Source organism: Gadus macrocephalus, chromosome 3 (genome assembly GCF_031168955.1).
Source record: "Gadus macrocephalus chromosome 3, ASM3116895v1".
Lineage (NCBI taxonomy): Eukaryota > Metazoa > Chordata > Actinopteri > Gadiformes > Gadidae > Gadus > Gadus macrocephalus.
In genome coordinates, this window is record NC_082384.1 from 22,008,271 (window position 1) to 22,027,826 (window position 19,556).

Genomic DNA, 19,556 nt, shown 5'->3' on the forward strand with positions numbered 1-19,556 from the left:
TCTGGCCCAGCGGTGGCTGCACCCGCTGTGGTTTGGCTTGAGAACCTCTTGGATCCAGGCTTGTTCGTGGCTTTACAGCCAGGCCCCTGCTGCTTGAACACGGCCATCAGGCTTGGCCGCTCCCGGGAGCAAATGGTGTTAATCTCAACGCCTGGTTTGACCACTTCATCCAACATTTCACTGCAGCTGAGATTGTAGTGCAAAATGACACTGTATATTTTGCGTGATTCGAAATCTGTGCATTGCCTTATATGAGAGTTTGAGAGTAATGCTTTGTTATTTTGAGAAACTAGCATAACTAAGGATGTAAATAACAAGTATTTTGAAACCAGTCAGCAAAATGTGTCCTGTTATATGGTAGCATAACAGGACACAATTTTTACTGCGTTGAAGCCAAGCTAAAAACAAAACACGTTGGAATAACAAACAAGAGTGTATGACAAGTGATAATGGCCAATATATTGGATGTATATTTGTTGCCATCAACAGCTGGTGTAACACGTCTCGTATTTTGATTGCCTTTACATAATCACTAGTGATAATTTGCAATTATACACACTGCTTGTGTGAACAAAAAAAGGTTTATCGGTTTGTGTGAACTGAAATTAATTTGGTTTGTCAAAATCAAACAATAAGTTTCTCTTTGTAAGGGACTTTTAACACAGTACTTTTAGTACATATTTATGTATCGACCTTTCGACTCAAACCTCAACCCTGCTTGGATTTTCCTTCCCTGAATTTAACCGACCGCATCCAGGCGGACGGCCGGGGAGTGCTGAGGGACCGAGTCGTGTTTGTTGTTGAAAAGTGGTGATCCGAGTTTGGTGGATCCCAACGGGCAGATGGTCTGGTCCATTTCACAGATTCTCTAAACGCTCCTGCAGCGGGAGGCCTGCACCCCGGAGCCCCGGATCACCTTTCTGCCCCGCTTACCCTGCTTACCCTGCCGAAACCTAACACCCATCCAGCCCGGGAGGGGTAGGATGGGGGTGCTTTGGGCGTACGGGGGCGTGAGCCTCTGCTTCCATCAGTAAGCCATGTGTTTATTTCTCTTGTGCTTCATGGCTCTTCATGAGATATTCTGTTAGGTAGGGGGGAGTTTGCCACTGAACACTACTAGTTTGTGTGCGTGTGCGTGTGTGTGTGTGTGTGTGTGTGTGTGTGTGTGTGTACGTGTGTATTCAATGTCTGCTTGTTTGTTTGTATGTGCACACATGTTAATGTTTGCATGTGTGTGTGTGTGTGTGTGTGTCTGTTTATTGTTGTACGTGTGTGTGTGTGTGTGTGTGTGTGTGTCTGTTTATTGTTGTACGTGTGTGTGTGTGTGTGTGTGTGTGTGTGTGTGTGTGTGTGTGTGTGTGTGTGTGTGTGTGTGTGTGTGTGTGTGTGTGTGTGTGTGTGTGTGTGTGTTCGCTCTTTGATAGCCAGAACAACGGTTAAAACCCCACCTGCTGGACTCAGACAGGTGTGTGTTTATAGCTTGCTAACATTAGTCCACGTAGCAGAACAAAATAAGTGGTTCCTACTGTGGGTGGAAATAGTGACTGTGGGAGTCCCAATGGCCATTTAGAGATATTCCTTAATGGAGAGAAATGTACTATTGCCCAAAACAATAGAAAGATGAACAGAAGATTGGAATAGATGTGTTTACATACTTACCGTACTTACAATTTTGATATGAACAAAAAATACATATATACTGTATATATTTTTGGGTTTTGTTCTAATGACTATCAAAGAAGTTATCTACTCAGTGATTCACTGAAAAAAATCTTGGGTGCGCAATTTGGAGAAACAAGCCGGTGTGAGCCAGATTTTGAAAGTAGCCAACCAAAAAAACCCCATCCCTCCCTTCAGGCCTCCGTCCAAAGCCCACCAAAATACATGACTAGCTCGCTAGCTTTAGCAACAGGTCTGCCTAGTGTTGTGGAAGCCTCAGTTCATACACAGTGATTGACCGGTCCGAGCGGGCGCAGGTGGCCCACCCAGCTAGACAGACAGGTATGCCATCCAATAATTTTATCCAGGCTTAATGAAATGATTCGACAGGCTCATAAGAGTCGGCAACAGCTGCAGATTCTAGATCATTCCCTTGTTTTTGTCTGAGCATTTGATTCATTGAATGCTGTAGGGATGGAAAGAGAATTTCACCAAATATGACAAATAAAGAATATATTACTTATGCTAGCTGTAATTTGCGTGCTGGACATCATTATGAATATCGTCCGATAACACGAGAAGCAAAGTGTGAGTGAGTTAATGAGTGAGTGAGTGTGCGAGTGTGTGAGTTTGTGTGTGTGTGTGAGTACGTAGGTGAGTGAGTCTATCAGAGTAGCCTTCAATATTCGACAGTAAATCTACGAATTTGACGATGCGTCGGAACCGAGCACAAGATCGAAACCATGCATAGATGCGTAGTCTGAGTGTAACGGCATGGCAAGCGCATCGGAGGCAAGCGGCCCTCTCCTCTCGCTCAGCTGTGGCGCGTCACCCCAACGCGCTCGCACCAACCGTCAACTGGGTTTTACTTTTCAGCCCAGCAGACGGCTAGCAGCAGCTGCTGGTTTTCGGCCCATGTCGGGGGGGGCAGGCACACAGACGCTAAAGCAATCTGCGGCAGCCTGGGATGGGGGTGACTAGTGAGTGGAGACTGAGGGGTGTGCCTCGGGGAATACGCTAAATTAATTGCGGAAAAGAGGCTGTGACTGTTTACTTTCACTCGTGGGGACACTTTGGGAGGGGATTGGGGGGGGGGGGGTCAGCCTTTAAACAAGTAGAAGAGATTTGTGAAACAATGGCCGTACTAACCGATTGCCAAGAGCTGTGACTACTAAGTATTGCACTTGTTTGGTTGTATATCCCTTTATTCCCTGTGCTTGTAAAACTGTAATGTTCTCTTGGAACTATTTTCCTCTTTTACTAAGGGGTAAGGGGCTGGATAATTAAACAATTGCAAATGAAGAAATGTACTAAACAATGGCATTATTATCAGCCTATTATCAGACTGCTTTTTTCTTCTCTGTCTCTACAGTGAATCCGTTTAAATCCAACTTCACATATCAATTATGCAACTGAACCAACACTAACAGTCCATTTGTGATATCTGGTTCGAAGGGAAACGGCAAAGAAGTGTTGTGTGAGCGTTGAGTTGAGATCCAGCAGCTGTCTACCGCCCATAACCCTGTCCACTTGTCCACATCTGCTACTCAAACATTGCCCCATTACAATGTACTAACCTATACACTTTCTACTTAAAGGGCCCCTGTGTTAGACTAGTCTAGTAATGCTAACCGACCACAATGAGTCTCTGCTGATCGCAACTACAAGCTGAAATAAAAAAAAAATCGTGGACAATACTAATATACAGAAAACAGGGAAGCTCCTCAACTGATAATAGGAAATGAAGAGCGAAAATAATGATAATTTTGCAGTATCATTCTGGAGAACCTTATAGTAAAGAAAAAAAAAAATAGGTCGGAAGAAATACTAAGGAATTATTAATCTACAAATCTAATATGGAATAAATTGTAACTGATGTCATTGAATATTACTACTAATTAGTACATCGCAATATGTATGTGTATGCAAATGGGATGTCTTAATGGGGTAATTATGTTGCATAAATCCAAACACAATTGTGTTCACTAGTGAGAACCACAACACGCTGCTTGTTACTTTTGCTCAGTTACTCCCTCATGGAAAAGTGAAACAGTGGACATATAGGAGTCAATTAGTAGATATGATGAGCTTAACAAGATTCAACCCATTACCACCTTAGGTCAGAAAACATTCCCATTCAGTCTGTCACATTAGACTAGGCCCAATGAGCCTCTGTGTGTTTGGGGCTACGTGGTATCATCTACGGTGTACCCCATAATCTATCAGGAAAAAGGATTTACATCTAGAGGAAAAACCTTGTTAAATCAGCAGTGTAAGAAGCCAAACATTTGTCTGACCTTTGCCCCCGGCTGGTGTAAGGTAAATCCGACGGCTGCCATGGGGTAACTCTTCATTCCTGCAGCTGGTAAGTAGGGCAAATTGGTGCCTGAGGACACATCTATAGATAGAACATAAATGAAGTGTAAAAATAAATATACATGTAAAAATATGAAACCGGATTGTAACAGAGAGCACAAACAGTCACGTTTGTTTTTAAATGCTGAACGCTATGAAGTTACAGATATGATATGAAGATAAAGATTACAAATTAAGCCAGAGCTGAAACAGTCAGGAAAATATATGATGGATAAAAAAAAATAAAAAAAACGTACATTCGGAAAATTAATTTCAAACCCGTAACAAAAATAAATATATATTGAATGAAAACACAAATCGGACAATGAAGGGATATTTAAAAAAAATTAACTGAAACAGAGTACAGATTAAATGTTCTCATTAAATCAGTTTCATAAAGCGATCGCTGACATAGGGAGGCTGATTTGTTCAGGGGGATCATGTCTTAACTCAGACGCCCCCATAGCAAAGGCTGAACTCCTTTTCGTTTCGCCTGGACATGGGAACCGACTGTGTCCAAGTATCTGGGCTAAATGTACAGGGCCATGGCCATGAAGGGTCTGACGTCTTCATGGGATACACAGCAACTATTGTTTTGAGACTCAAGTCAAAGTGTTAAAAGAATCAAACCATAATGTGTTATATGTAACAAGTAAGCTTCTAATCTGACCATGGCATTGAGCTAGGAAGCATTGTAGGACTCACAACCAGACAAAGAAACCCCCAATACTGTGAAGAATGTAGGATTCATGTTCAATATATACACATTTTAGATAATTTAAAATAATAGCATTTACAGGCAAAGAGGCAAACACTGTATCCAAAAACCTTCAAAAGTTTGTTCCTATTCAACCTTCAACTTCATCCCAATAGGAAAATAATGGCTCTCACAATTAAACATTATCATCAACTTAATTCTCAGTGTTTAATTGGGAGAACCCACTGTCTACAGAGACCCCCTGACCCACATAGCTGCTGTCTAAAAACAAACAGCGTCTGCCACATTGTCAGGGGAACAAGGAATCTCTCAGAGAATCACGGATGTGGGCGGGTGGGGTGAGCCTACCTTGACCGGGGGCAGAGTAGACCATTGAGTTATTGACCGCCGTGTTCGGAGCTCCGTTGGACGCGCCGCTGACTGTGTAGTGCTCAGCTCCGGAAGCTAGCCCCGCCGCGCTGCTGGGAGCCACAGGAGGGATGATTATTTTAGCCGCCACTCGCATTCTGTGACACAGCTCATGTTCACGGCAGCGGGGCCAATTAGCTTTAAACGGCGAGGGCAGTGAAATATTTTGAACTACCTTCAAAAACTTTATAAATGCTTAGAAATCGTCACCATGCGAGTCAATGAGAAACCACTGCTGTTCCGAGGTGTTCCTGATAGGAAAACCCGCTGTCTGTGTGTCCACAACATCCTATAAATAAAGGTGAAAGCATGCGGCGCATACGTCTTCAGCTGTCAGTGGGGCTGAAGCCCGGACAAGGCTTGACATTTTGTGCACACCACAAAGCTTTGTGTTGTGTGGCCTGGATTGTTTGAGCTGAACTCACCCCTCAGTGGCGTACAGAGAACGGTTCTGCAGGTGGAGCTTTCCCTTCACGTGCTGATCCCAGTCCTGAGAAACACACAACAACGAACGCACACACACACCGCGACACACAGTCAGCCGGGCTCGGGTACCGTTTTGGAATGCCTCCTCCCTCCCACACTTCGCTACATACCCCTTGGATAAGCTCATGGTCGAGGGAGAATTAAAGAGACCATAGGAGAGAGAGAGCGGGCTACTGTAGTCTTATCAGAGCCAGACTAATAATATATTCTTGACGAAGACATGGGCATTGTCATAGTAGGCCTACTGCAAATAGTCTTTGTCATATTATTCTAATAGTATGTCCTTTTTCTACGCAGTTTGTCAACTGATTTTTAAACTTGATTTATATGTTATAGTTTTAAGTGCCGCCATGTCAATAACCTCCACAATACTCTCCCTTTGTATTCTTACGTGTAATGCCAAGAGTGGTAGGAAGTTGGTAGACGATTACAGCCTTTCCCTTCACCATTTCATTTTGTTTTAGAATAGTGTGTGGAAGTATCCTATATTTGTACAGCTGGTAATCAAAATGAATATTGTTAAACTTGGAGATGCATGAATGCTCTCCCTTGAAATGAATGTGTTTGATATGCCCCACCATACATCTGTACGCAATGAATGTAATGTATCCAGAACCTTACAGCATATTGAATTAAGGATTTTTTTTTTACCTCAGAAGTTATCTGGTACAAACATTGTTTCTTTTTACTTTTACATTTAACAGGATACTCTATCCATTTAACAGGATACTCTATCCATTTAACAGGATACTCTATCCATTTAACAGGATACTCTATCCATTTAACAGGATACTCTATCCATTTAACAGGATACTCTATCCATTTAACAGGATACTCTATCCATTTAACAGGATACTCTATCCATTTAACAGGATACTCTATCCATTTAACAGGATACTCTATCCATTTAACAGGATACTCTATCCATTTAACAGGATACTCTATCCATTTAACAGGATACTCTATCCATTTAACAGGATACTCTATCCATTTAACAGGATACTCTATCCATTTAACAGGATACTCTATCCATTTTGACGAGGTGAGCTTTGCTCATGCAACATCTCACCCGGTGCCTTTCACCCACCTTGAGGTTGTAGACCTTCTTCTCACAGATGGTGCACTGGTGCGGCAGATGGGAAGGAATGGTCCCGAGGTAATCGTTGACCTGATGCGACTGAAGGGTTCTGGGCCCCCCAGACAGTGGATCCTCCCCGCCCTGCAGCGGTGGGAAGCCCATAAACCCCTGAGGTCCACTTGGGAACGCGGCGCCCGCCCCTCCTGTGGTGAACTTTGGGTCCAAGGTAGGCTCCTCTGGGTTGTACAGGTCAGCTCGGGAACGGGTCGGCTGCCCGGATGAATTCCACCCTTTGGCGTTGGCGGACGTGTCCATCTTCCCGGTGTGGCACAGGTTGCCGGCGTTTCCCTTCCAAGGCTCCTTAAGTCCGGCGCCGGGATAAGAACCGACCTTCTGTTCACCGCCGCAGTACCCAGACTGTTGTCCCTGCATCTCCTGGCCGTAGTACTCTCGGTGGAACCCGCCGTTGTTTGCGATTTTCGCCTGGGTGTTTGTGGACGTGTACTGCCCGTCCCCGGCCTTACTCGTGGCTATGGACGTCCCGCCCTGGAAGCCCCCGTACTGCATGCGCCTGTCCGTGTCGGCAGGGTACCCCGTCTTCTTGCCGTAGTCCCCCCCACCCTGTTGGCCCATGGCTGAGCCCCCGCCGTAGTTGTTCGGACCCACGTTCCCGAGGTTCTGGTTGAAGGCTCCCCCCACCAGTGCCCCCAGCGCCGAGTTGGAATTGGGGAAGCCCAGGCCCCCGTTCGGGAAGGCCCCTTGGGGGTTCCCCACCATGGCGGATGAGCGCAGCTGATTCAACAGGGGCTGGGACATGGCCACATTGGACAGGACCTGGTTCAGGACGGTGGCGGCAGAGGCAGCACTGGCAGCGCTGGCTGCGTTGCCTCCCACGCCGCCCTGGGCCAACTTAAGGCGGTGGAGGGTGAGCTGAGCCTGCAGTTGAGCAAGCTGGAGGCCGGCGGGGCTCAGGAAGAGCTGCTGGTTCTGCTGGTTCGGCTGGTTCTGATGTAGTCCGGCCTGCCCGGCTTGACCCGGCTGCCCAGTCTGACCAATACCAGCAGGCGGCAGGCTGTCGAAGAACGCTGCTTTCTGGTTGTTGACGTTGTTGGCTGGATTGCCACTGTGAACAGAGGAGCAATCGGATACTTAATAATGGAAATGAGTGCATTGGACATTTTCATTTTTTGTGTCCACCAAATACGGTTTTCCGGATCCACCGGTCCAAGAAAACACGAAGCACAAAACTAAAACCTTAAAGCCATAGAGAAAGCAAACAACTCACTTCCATTACTAGCTTGTTATTTCATTTGAAAATAATCAACAATAACTTGCAAAAGATTTCACCACGGGCTAAGTGAATTGCCTTGGCTATACATATAATAGCGGGTTGAAAAAAATAAAAACCTTCAATAATTTTCCTTTGAAAGAAAACAGAGATGGACTCGGATGTGATGCAGACCTGATCAAGTAATGACAACATGTCCTCCCTCAATTCGGGCTAACCAATACCTTTGAAATTCAGAGCGGACTGCAGATTGTGGAAGAACTAAAAATGCATCCTAGGTCCATAATTCTTTAAAATTCTGAATTATGCCGACCAGGCTAAAGCAACAAGCACATTAGCAAGCTATACGGTGGACATCATCTGCCTCGCCAAATTGTAGCCCCGGTTGGTTGAGAGTCTCCTGACTCCATAGCAGCACCTGCGCTCTGACCCTGGTTGACTGGCGTGTCGCTTCAGTTTCTGACGAATGCCCTCACATGACTTCTAAACTTAGGCCCCCTCCACCATTAATCACATCATCCATGTGAAGCCCCTGACATTGCCCTGCCTGAACTACTGCCCAGGCTGGCTCGGTTGGCATCCTGAGTCCCAGAGGAACCAAATGAATTCGACCGTATAACATTTTGAGGGGAAGTAACTGACACATATATGTCGCATCCGTGTTGTTGTGCAAACATTGCTGACTGGGTAGAGCCTGTCACGTTGGTTTTTGACAAGGGAGGTGGAGGTTGAACGGGAGGAGACTACAATGTGGATGGAACAGAAATCAATATATGACATTTAGGGGAATGTGTGCCACTGAATACCGTAGCGGATTAGCGCCATAGGGGCAGTGTGCCGGTTGGGTTATAGTCTAGTGTCATGGTCTGACAGTAAAGTTTGCACATCATAAAGACATGTTAGTAATGTCTCTCATACATCTGCTACAAAAAATGCATTCAAATGTAACATGAATTCGGGAATAATAACGATAAAATAGTTGTAGGTGTTTATTTTGTCGCCATTGTGCACATTAACAGCTAACAAAAGATAACACTATTTGGTATTTGAACCAGTATTATTCTTACCAACGATTGCCTGACTATAGCTGCACCTTTCAATAAAGTGTCCTGCTCTGCACCTATCCCATACATATGATTTACAAGCTGTCTGGTTGCATTGTAAACACTATAAATAGACAGATAATACATCTCCATCACTTACAAAAGACGGACCAGAAGCTTTTTCAGGAGAGTAATACTTGCCACTCACACATTACACAGAATACATTATTTTTTAATCAATATGTTATGATAGAATATTTGCACTATTATTTGAATCATATATTTGAATTTACATTTTTTTATGTTTGTTTAATATTATTATTACCAAACAATATATAGTTTTTGTAAAGTTTTATAGATAGTGAACACTGAATAGTGTGTGTGTGTGTGTGTGTGTGTGTGTGTGTGTGTGTGTGTGTGTGTGTGTGTGTGTGTGCGTGTGCGTGTGTGTGTATGAGAGAGAGCGATAGAGAAAGGGAGAGGGGAGAGAGAGAGAGGGGGCGAGAGAAAGAGGGGAGGGAGAAAGAGGGAGGGGGAGAGAAAGAAAAAGAGAGAAGAAAGAGAGAAAGAAATTAGACCGGATTGTTTGTTGAATCTGTTTGGTTGTCCTCTTACAGTTAAAGCCATAACGTCATGAACACTTGGAAGGCCAGATTCTGCAGGGGGCATACCCTCTATAAACTGAAGAACCATGCTGATGGAGCTAAACTTCCCTAGTCTATGACGCTAAGCTATTAATACACACTTTCTGCTATCCCCACACATATGGCCTCTTGGAAAGGGAACAGTTGATACTCAAGATGTGTACCCCTGTGATGCGGACATTGGATGGATAGCTGTCAAGTCCAGTTATTTAGATTTTTGGAAGCAGACGGTGACAAACTGACTAACTCTAAACCAAAAAGAAGTTTAAGGTTGTGCTAGACGCCTAAAAGATAAACATAGCTTTTACACAAGCAACTTTTTAATGTTTTTAAATGGTTAGGTCTAGGGAAACAGAAAAAGAAAATACCTTTAACTAACAACGAATAAACTGTTATATCAAAATACTTGGCTGAAATAATTGTTCACTAAATAGAACTACATTGACATGATAGTCAATTCTAACCTATCTAATCCTCCACTTTAAATGGATTGATTCTCAGGGCACTAAGAACTCTTCACCTGTGGCATTTTTATAGAACAGTATTATCATAATACATTATTATTAATATAATTATTAAACAACCGGTTGCAAATGTGTTCATCTTTTATATGGATTACGTATAACGAAAAAACTGCACACAATTGAAAAAACAACAATGACAGGAAAAGTTTAAAATAAAGAACATTTTGAAACTAATTTGAAACTATTGAAATATTAAAATAAATATGGCTGAAAAAAATGTAAATCGATCCAAACATTTTGTTGATCAAATAACCTAAACATTTAATTCATGGGGCTCTGACAAATCAAATTTCTGAATGGAATTCTATATATTAATATATTAAAAAATATTCAATTAATTATTAATATTGAAGGATGACTAAATACATATTTATCATTTAATTGACTTAATTGAGAAAACATATTTAGTTTAAACTACAAATGTAATATAATCACAAATAAAAGTAAACTACATCACATAATGTTCATGTGAAATGTGTCAATGGTTATATTATTTTCATAAATATTCTTACTATTGTATTTAATCTAGCCATATAATATTATTTATAATAAAAACAAGCAATTGCATAGGGCATCAATTTAAATGTTTTTATAAAGCACTACACATATATATTTTTGCATATTTTACGTTCCTAAATACTGAAACTATTAGGCCTATACGTATTTATTTTGGGTAATAATGTATTTGTTTATTAATATAATTACAGTTATCTAGCCTATAACAAACATTTGCTCTGCCTCAACTATGACGTTATAATTGATTCGTAAACATTGATGATCAGCTACATCGTACGAAAATACGTTGGAGAATTCACACAAAATGATTAGACTAATGTCACCAGCACCGTGCCATTCCCAGTATGAGCTCAACTGGTGGCCCCTGTTGCACAGACAGCGCGTCGGCCAGCAAACGCACATTTGTCTCCATTGCAGCTCTCAACAAAGACAGGCCCAGCGATTGACTGCCTGATGAATGCCTTTGGGAAAGGATAATAACGCTATCGGCTGTCAGCTTGCCTTGAATAGGTCCAGGCTAATAAAGGTGTGAATTCATTACAAATGATTAATGTTCTATTACACTGCATAGCCATATACAGCATCCTAATAGGCTTCACATTGGAAATACTTCAGTCAAATGTCCAAGTATAATTAGTCAAAGCCTATTAAGGTAAGTATAAACGTGTAGGCCTAGTTGTTTCGTTATGATTATATTTATGTATAGTCCTAGTTATATTTATAAAACAAGGAAAAGCCACTTTTTAAATAGTATCTAAAATAAAAATTTATTCAACACACAAAAATCTTTATGAACTTTTAAGGTTCACTGGGAGTGAGACCACGTGCACACTGCTCCTCCATTCACACTCCCGAGAGGAAAGATAAGAGACGACACAACAAGGTGCCAAGTGGGAATATTATAATAATATATCCACATGAAAGACAGGAACAACTAATTAAAAGCAATGCCCTCAATCAGGAGAAAAAACAACTCTCCTCTCCCTGGGCGCCGAGCCGTCGATAAGTCTCACCCACACTGACACCGTCCAATCGGTTCAGTCGCTCTGGCAGCTCCGCGGAGAGCGATAAATCAGGGCTTTAATTGGACCTCCAGAACAGCAAAACACCGGGAAATGCTTATCCTCCTACCACCCAAGCTTTTATTTAAACGAGAACGGTATGAACGCAGACCCGGAGATAAATAAAGTCAAATAAATCAAGACAAACCTTGAAAAGAAGATAGGCCTACAGGCGAAGCTGTAACTTGAAAGCTGGAAGGAGATCTCTGACGCTGCTCTACACTGATTCTCTGTAGTACCCCTGTAGTTTGACCTCCGTCTAAAGGCTGAGGCATGCTATGACCTCCGTCTAAAAGGCTGAGGCATGCCGCCACCTCCCCCGGCCAGCAGCGTGGGCATGACAGCTTCTGCTAGCACGTAGCACAGGGGCTAGCGCTCCGTGCGACCGCCATGAGGAACCAACGTGACAAATGGTTTGCACGTGGGCATCAACAAAAGGGCAATGTTTGATTTTTTAAAAGTTAAAGGCACAACAGCAGTAAAGTATCCAATTTATGATTTAATGAATACATTTAAAATGAATAGGATTTATTTTTTATGATAAACAGCCATTTTTTTGTCGACAAATGAGGGTATAAAAACAAAGGATTTTGAAGACGCTATAGGCCATTTATAACAACAGGCTAATATAAATCATATAGCCCATCTTTTTCATTTAACAATTCTAAACTTTAGGTCTACCAAGAACTATAATGCTTAAAATACAGTGAACAAACAAGGAGGAAATTGAAAACGCTCTTAAAAGCTCTGAAGCTTTTTGAATTGTTTTCTAATGGTCAGTTTTTAATAATTTTTTCAGAATGCGTTGTGTGTATTGACATTTTTATTATGATCTATAAGGGCCTATACTTAGAACCTGCTGTAGGCGTCACCTTATGTCTTATGTGTTCCTTTAGGCCACCCCAACACAGGTCGGCTTCCCAGACCCTGAGGTGTCACTGTGACCGGTTCGCACCCTATCCATCTGTTCGTGTATACCAGCGAGACGAAGCGGTGCTTTACGGTCTATTGTTTCAAAACGACTGGATAACTTGCCAAAAAAGAGGGCGAAAGCCATGTCAATTTGGACACGTCATGCTTTAAGTGTATTCCTACAGCCGACTGACTATGATATGTCTTTCTAGCTTTCACAATTGTTTCATTCTAGTATTGAATATCCCAACGTTTTTTCCCTAACCCAAATCTAATTATGAATGATTAATGTAATGGCCTTCGTTAATGCTATATTCTATGGGCTGTGGTCAGCAATACTGGAACACAAGTTATATATTAAACTAGTGTATAATAACCCATAATATGTGTGTGTGTGTGTGTGTGTGTGTGTGCGTGCGTGCGTGCGTGCGTGCGTGCGTGCGTGCGTGCGTGCGTGCGTGCGTGTGTGTGCGTGAGCGTGTGTGTGTGTGTGTGCCTGTGCGTATGTGTGTATGAGAGAGAGCGATAGAGAGAGGTTGAGGGGAGGGAGGAAGAGATAGAGAAAGAAAGGGAGAGGGGAGAGAGAGAGGGGTTATATATTAAACTATTGTATAATAACCCATAATAGATCCATGACGTAGGCCTCTCTTTGTGTACATAGCTTGCTCGCTATGTGGTGCTGGTCACAGGAAGTCTAAAAGGCTTTTATGAGTTGACCATGGGATGGCAGTGGCACTGCACACACTTCTGATCGGTTCAGAGCCAACTGTATGTGGGTTTAGGATTATTTATATTCACAGGCAGTCATTTTGTGATTAACTGATTATGTCATTGATATTTCAAGGATAAGTAAGATATAATAATGCAGGAATAGTTCATATATACTGTAACACAACTGTAGTTCTTACAACAAGAACAATGCTCATTATAAATGCGTACTTGCTGTTCTCTCACACACACACACGCACAAACACACACACACACACACACACACACACACACACACACACGCACACACACGCACACACACACACACACACACACACGCACACACACACACACACACACAAACTGGATTAAAAAAAGGAATCGGTCATTTGACCTATTCCTCTTCCCGGTATGGGATCAAGTGCATTCCTAAAATGAACTATTCAGCCATTCCTGACACATCGCCCACCACGGCCACCGGCTAGGACGTCTCAACGGCATGAAGTCAGGGCAGCAGGGGTACACTCGCCCCAAATCCCATTTGGCACCCCCAGGCCGGGATGTGCAGGACTCAATGATTTATGACATGGGTGGAACCGGATAGGAACCGGTCTGTCCTTCTCCTCCCCCCCCCCCCCCCCAACAACCACCACCAGCAACAGCATACCCCCCCCCCCCCCCCCCCCCGCCCGCCCCGACCCGCACCACGCCCGCCCTCGTGGAAGTAGCGCTCTCATTAAGACTCTAGTAAAAGAGATCCGATTCATACAGGGGGGACGTGTGGCTGCCATTTGGTTGTGATGTCATAACATCAGCTTCAGTCGGGTAGAGAGGGAGGGAGGGGGGGGGGGGGGGGGCACTCAAAGATGGACTTGACATCTCAAGTTCATCTTTGATCAGATGCCAGATCACTGCATCAGCTCCAGAGATGATAAGAATTTAACCTCATATCTTTTGGAAGAATGTTTGATGTCCTGGGAGTATTGAATATAATTATGCTTTTGTTTTAATTGAAATGAATGAAACTACAGAAGAGACGATGAAGAGACGGAGACAGAGGGGAAGGTTTGAGGAGATGAAGGTTATAAGAATGGCTCAGAGTTGATTAAACCCGAGCAATAAATTCACAATCAGACCTGAGTTATGTTTAGAGTGAAATTGGATTTGAAACACCCACAACACCGGCACTAAACAAATGCAATTTCATAAAAGCTGTGCTGACCTTTAAAATATATTATATATATTTCCCATTGCTTACATGATGCGCACACACCCACACCCACGCGACACACACACACACCGACGCACACACACACGCACACTCGCACACACACAAACACAGAAGCTGTCAATGATCTTGTTTCAACCCTTAGGAAGGTGTCACATGGGATGGCAGGGTCACGACAGAACATGGAGGTCAAATGGAACGTTCTGGCAAGGCAGCTGCCCTACCACCTCAGGACGTTGAAAGCATCCCGCTCCCACAGGAAACACCACAACCAGGGCTTTACAACTCTGCTGGCGCTCGCAGTCTGAGGCTACATCTGCTCTCTGCGGCTGGCGAAATCAGAAAAAAACCAAAGCAAGCTAAAAAACCAGTTACAAGCAGTCTTACACCACTTACACTCCCCACTTAGGCACTTATTCCTCTCGAAATTAAATTTTTAAAACACAAGCAAACCAGAACAGCTGTTTTCCCAAGGCCTCCCCCAGCCATGCGATCCACATGCTAAGGCCTTAATAGTCCTACTAGCGTTATTCCAAGTGTCACTGGTCAGGGGAGAATAATAGTTTTTGATTGAACTGATCAGGCTGGCAGTTGAGTGACTGAGAACGAAGATGCACGGCTACGATGTACGAAGATGTACCTGATGTTCTATTAATAATCTGTGTTTGCCTCTCTAGTCTGGGGCCAGCAGGCGCTCCCCCACACAGCATCACGAGCCTCTCTCCTGTGGCCCCGCACGGGGGACGGCATTAGAGGGATTTTAAAGCGCTGAGAGGCGACAGCAGCCAAGAAAAGCCTGGTCGCGTCGCGGTGCGGTGTCCACTGACATTGGGTGTCAAACCGACACCCCGTGTGCCCGCGGGGGGACCAGGTGATCGCGTTGTTGGAACTCTTGCTTGGATCCCGGGACGTGTTGACATCAGTTCCCCACCTGCGACTGGTCGCAGGTGGGGATCACCATGGCGGCCACGAGTATCACCATGGCGGCCACGCGTAAGAAACATTTTTAATAGTTGAGTGCTGCATGTCGCACTCAACTATTGTTCTTAAGTTTTATTAGGTACTATAATAATAGTACCTAATAAAACTTAAGAACAATATTTGAGCGGTGTAATAATATTATAATAAGCATAGTAATGTATTTGTATGGGCTTTTATGTCCCGCTTTTAAGGAGAGACCAGCAGGGGAGTTGAAGAAGAGGGGGGATGACATTGGACTGGAGTTGAGAATCGTACCTGAGTCGCTAAAAAGTGTCCTGACTACATGGTTAGCCGCTTGTGGGTTTGGGGTTAGGGTCAACCCTAGCCACCAAGCCGCCGTAAAGTAAAACATGGTATCAATAAAACATCACATAGCCGTGCGTCTTGGTTCGACCCGATTGAAGTTCAATCAAAACTATTATTCCTCCTTGATGTCTTTGTAACTACATGCAAAACCCCTTTCCTTTAGTTTTACACTATGAAAATAAACAAGAGTGAATGAGTCAGTGAGTGATGAGTGAGAGGGAGAGAAAGAGCGAGAGGGAACCAGAACGAGAGAGAGAGAGAAAGCGAGAGAGAGAGTGTCACAGGACCCAGCGTCAGAGGTGAACTAATGCACTGTGAGTGAGGGGATGAGAGGGTGAGGGCTGGATGGGTGAGGGCTGGCTGGGTGAGGGCTGGATGGGTGAGGGGTGGATGGGTGAGGGCTGGATGGGTGAGGGGTGGATGGGTGAGGGCTGGATGGGTGAGGGAGGACTGTGGCAGCTTCGACAGCTGATCCCGTCCGGCCTTTTCTCTCGTTGCTCCGTCAGTCTTATTTATAGCCCCTGGGTCAAAGCGCATGCATTTACCCTTCATTGGCTGCTGCTACTCGGTCTATAATTGTGTTACAAAAGGTTCAGCTCCTAAAACAATAAATTCAGAGGTTCCCCAGTATCTTTCCTTCGGTATCTCCGCCGACCTCTTGGGTGGATCTAAAACGATGACTACAAACTTCGTGGACCATTTCAGTCTTCCAACCCAGACAGCAACAGAAGGGCTATATTAGCCAATGATTCATTATATTTACCCAGGATCCTCTCCCCTCACACACCCCTTCGCCCCCTTCCCTCCCCTATTTCTCCCCCTCTCTCACATCTTACCTCACCCCAACACCCCTCCATCAAAAAAGACCGGCGAGTGTTGCATATTACCATCCGTCAGCACACACATGCCTCGGAATGCCATTCCTACGTCACGGGACCCCGTAGCAGCCCCCGGCCTCCGTCAGCCAATGGCAGGGCTCGCTCCGTCCCTGACACCATCCTTTTTTGAACTGAAACACCACGCTTACCGGATTTTCATTTGATATAACGTTTCATATGCAAACCGTTGCACAACCCCATACCCATAAACCATTAATACACATTGAAGGGAGCAATCTAAACTTTGACATTTAAGGATGACCATCTTATTCCCTGCATGCATACCCATCACACCATATACATCATACCCATATACATATCTTCCCATAAACCTCCTTAAAAAAAAAAATATATATATATATATATATATATATCCCATATTACTCAATTGTATTAGTAATAGGGCGTAGGTTTAAGGCTACAGCAGTACGTTGAGACGTAACATGCTTGACAAACACCAACAAACACCGGACAAGCAGGTGAGGGTGTGGTCACGTCTTGCCTTCAGGGAACCGACGTGCAGCAGCCGGACTCTGGAAAAGCCGCGGGTGCGAATCCCAACACAAGGACGACAGAGGGGGAAGCGAACGATTACAGCAGCAGCTGCCCCGAGCACGGAGACACGCAATGACAAACGGCGCAAGGAGAGACCCAGGAGAGTGTCAGGGGGAGAAAGTGGGTGAGCACACATACACACACACACACACACACACACACACACACACACACACACACACACACACACACACACACACACACACACACACACACACACATGATACACACACACACCGCCCGCAGCGGAGCACCAAATCCCCCTCAAAGCCAGTGGACAGAATGCGTTGGCCATGCCGTGACGACTGCCAGCGCGCTGGCCTGCGGACATTGTGCTGAGTCATGCTCTCTCTCTCTCTCTCTCTCTGCTTGTCCTTCAGCGTGATGCCTTCAGTTGTTTCATTAGTGGTCAGGTTATGGTTTCTGTTGTTGGAGTTGAAATTGTGTGAAATTGGAAGTGTTGAAATGTTTGAGAGAACTGACTGAAATTGTACGAAATGTTAATGCAAACATTTAATAAGAATAATTAATAACTCCGTTTTTCTTGACCCGTCAGAAGATATCTTGTTTTAACTCGAGGATCAGCCTCAACCCAAAGACATGCTAATCTGAAAGAGATTTGACACGCAATGATCAAAGAAATATAAGAAATTTGGATTTGACAACATTTTATCATTAATCACATTGAACAATGTTTCACTTCAGATGCTGCTCTTCATTTCATCTTGGATGCCTCATTTATAATATCTGCCTTATAACAGGTTAACCCTGGATATGGCTTGTTGTGTTGTGCTTTAAGAGGAACAGGAATCCTAGGGACAGACGATTTTGTTTGTTGCTTGGTGTATATCTGTAATGTGCTAACAGGTAGGGCCAACTGGCCACTATCAGCAGGGAGCCACGACGGTTACTGTCTCTCTTCCTCAGCCGGGAAGACTCTGACAGCTGTATCTGAACCATCCCAGACACACACTGATCCACTTCATACACACACACGCACACATATCCGCACACAAACGCACGCACACAAACACACTTCTTACACATAAACACACACGCTAACACCTAGACAAACCCTCGTTAAACGTACAAAAACAAACCCCAGAAGTTGCACAAAAATAAAAATATGCCAAACAACTTCTGTACCAAAAGCCCCTTTGGGCCAACGCTAACCCTTTAGCAATGAAGTAGCATAGTAGTAGTAGTAGTAAGAACATTTTAATACCAGCTCTCATCACGTTGTAATGGGCCCACACCATGTGCCCTCTCTCCCCTCCCAGGACACCCATTGATCACCCCAGGGGTTAATGGACAGGAAGCACTCCGGCGTGTGGGCTGCCCCCTTGCGCTGACAAACAGAGAGCACCCGCTGCCCTATCACGCTCCCCTGGTCCCCTCAGGCCTTTTGGGTGGGCCATTAACATGCCTGGTTTTAAATGTGTGTCCCTCTGGCTGGCAGACACGCCAGAACACTCTGTCATCTTCTCTATCTGTGTCCTTGGCTCTTCATTTGTCTGTCTATTCTCTCCTGTATCATTTTTTTCTGTAGCGTTTTCTGTCCTAATTTCAGCACTCGTTTCTCATGCTTTAATACTCAGTTTTTCAAACTTTTCTCACAACTTTCCTCCAATGTCTTTCTTGCATACACAAACAAGTGCATGCATGTGTGTGTCTGTGTGTGTGTGTGTGAGTGCGTTCATGCGTATGTGTGTGCCTCTGCATGTGTGCGTGGGTGTATTTGTGTGTGCGTGCGTGTGAGTGTCTGTGTGTTTGTGTGTGTGTGCATGTTTGTGTGTTCATAGGCTGAGTCAGAGAGGCGAGCGATGGTTTTGATAGAGGCTTATAGCCCTGGACAGTGTGTTATGTGGAGGGTAGACACTGCAGGCTCAGGCCAACTCTGGAGCTCACCACCTAAAATAGTTACTGAAGAAGACAAATGACTATCGGACTATCAAAAGCCACCGCCCAGGGCTCTGAACCGGGATGTTTGTGCTTCCTACAATGCCAACAGCTCGTCGGACAGATCAGCTGCAGTCACCTTGAGACAAGAAGAATGCTCCATGGTGTGGTTTGCCTTCACATTTACATTTATAAAACTATAAAAAAGTGTTAAAATAAATATTTTGTATTTGCTTGGTGACAAACTTTCAAGTATTTAAGTCTTCACTTTGAGTTGCAACCCGGCATTGTGTCACTGTTGCCTGGAAA

At 44.2% G+C, this 19,556-nt stretch overlaps 1 protein-coding gene across 2 annotated transcripts in view; it reads right to left on the bottom strand.

Moving 5' to 3' along the window:
• The window catches only part of rbm20 (RNA binding motif protein 20), a 43,451-nt gene that overhangs the window by 12,286 nt on the left and 11,609 nt on the right, over positions 1–19,556 (bottom strand). The window contains exons 2-5 of one of the 2 annotated variants that reach the window (XM_060046462.1): positions 6,714–7,827; positions 5,566–5,630; positions 5,081–5,190; positions 3,957–4,057 (exon numbers count right to left, since the gene is read on the bottom strand). In XM_060046462.1, the coding sequence (XP_059902445.1) occupies positions 3,957–4,057; positions 5,081–5,190; positions 5,566–5,630; positions 6,714–7,827 (1,390 nt within the window). Of the gene's footprint in view, positions 1–3,956; positions 4,058–5,080; positions 5,194–5,565; positions 5,631–6,713; positions 7,828–19,556 lie in introns of both variants that reach the window. The other variant, XM_060046461.1, reaches the window with a different exon arrangement.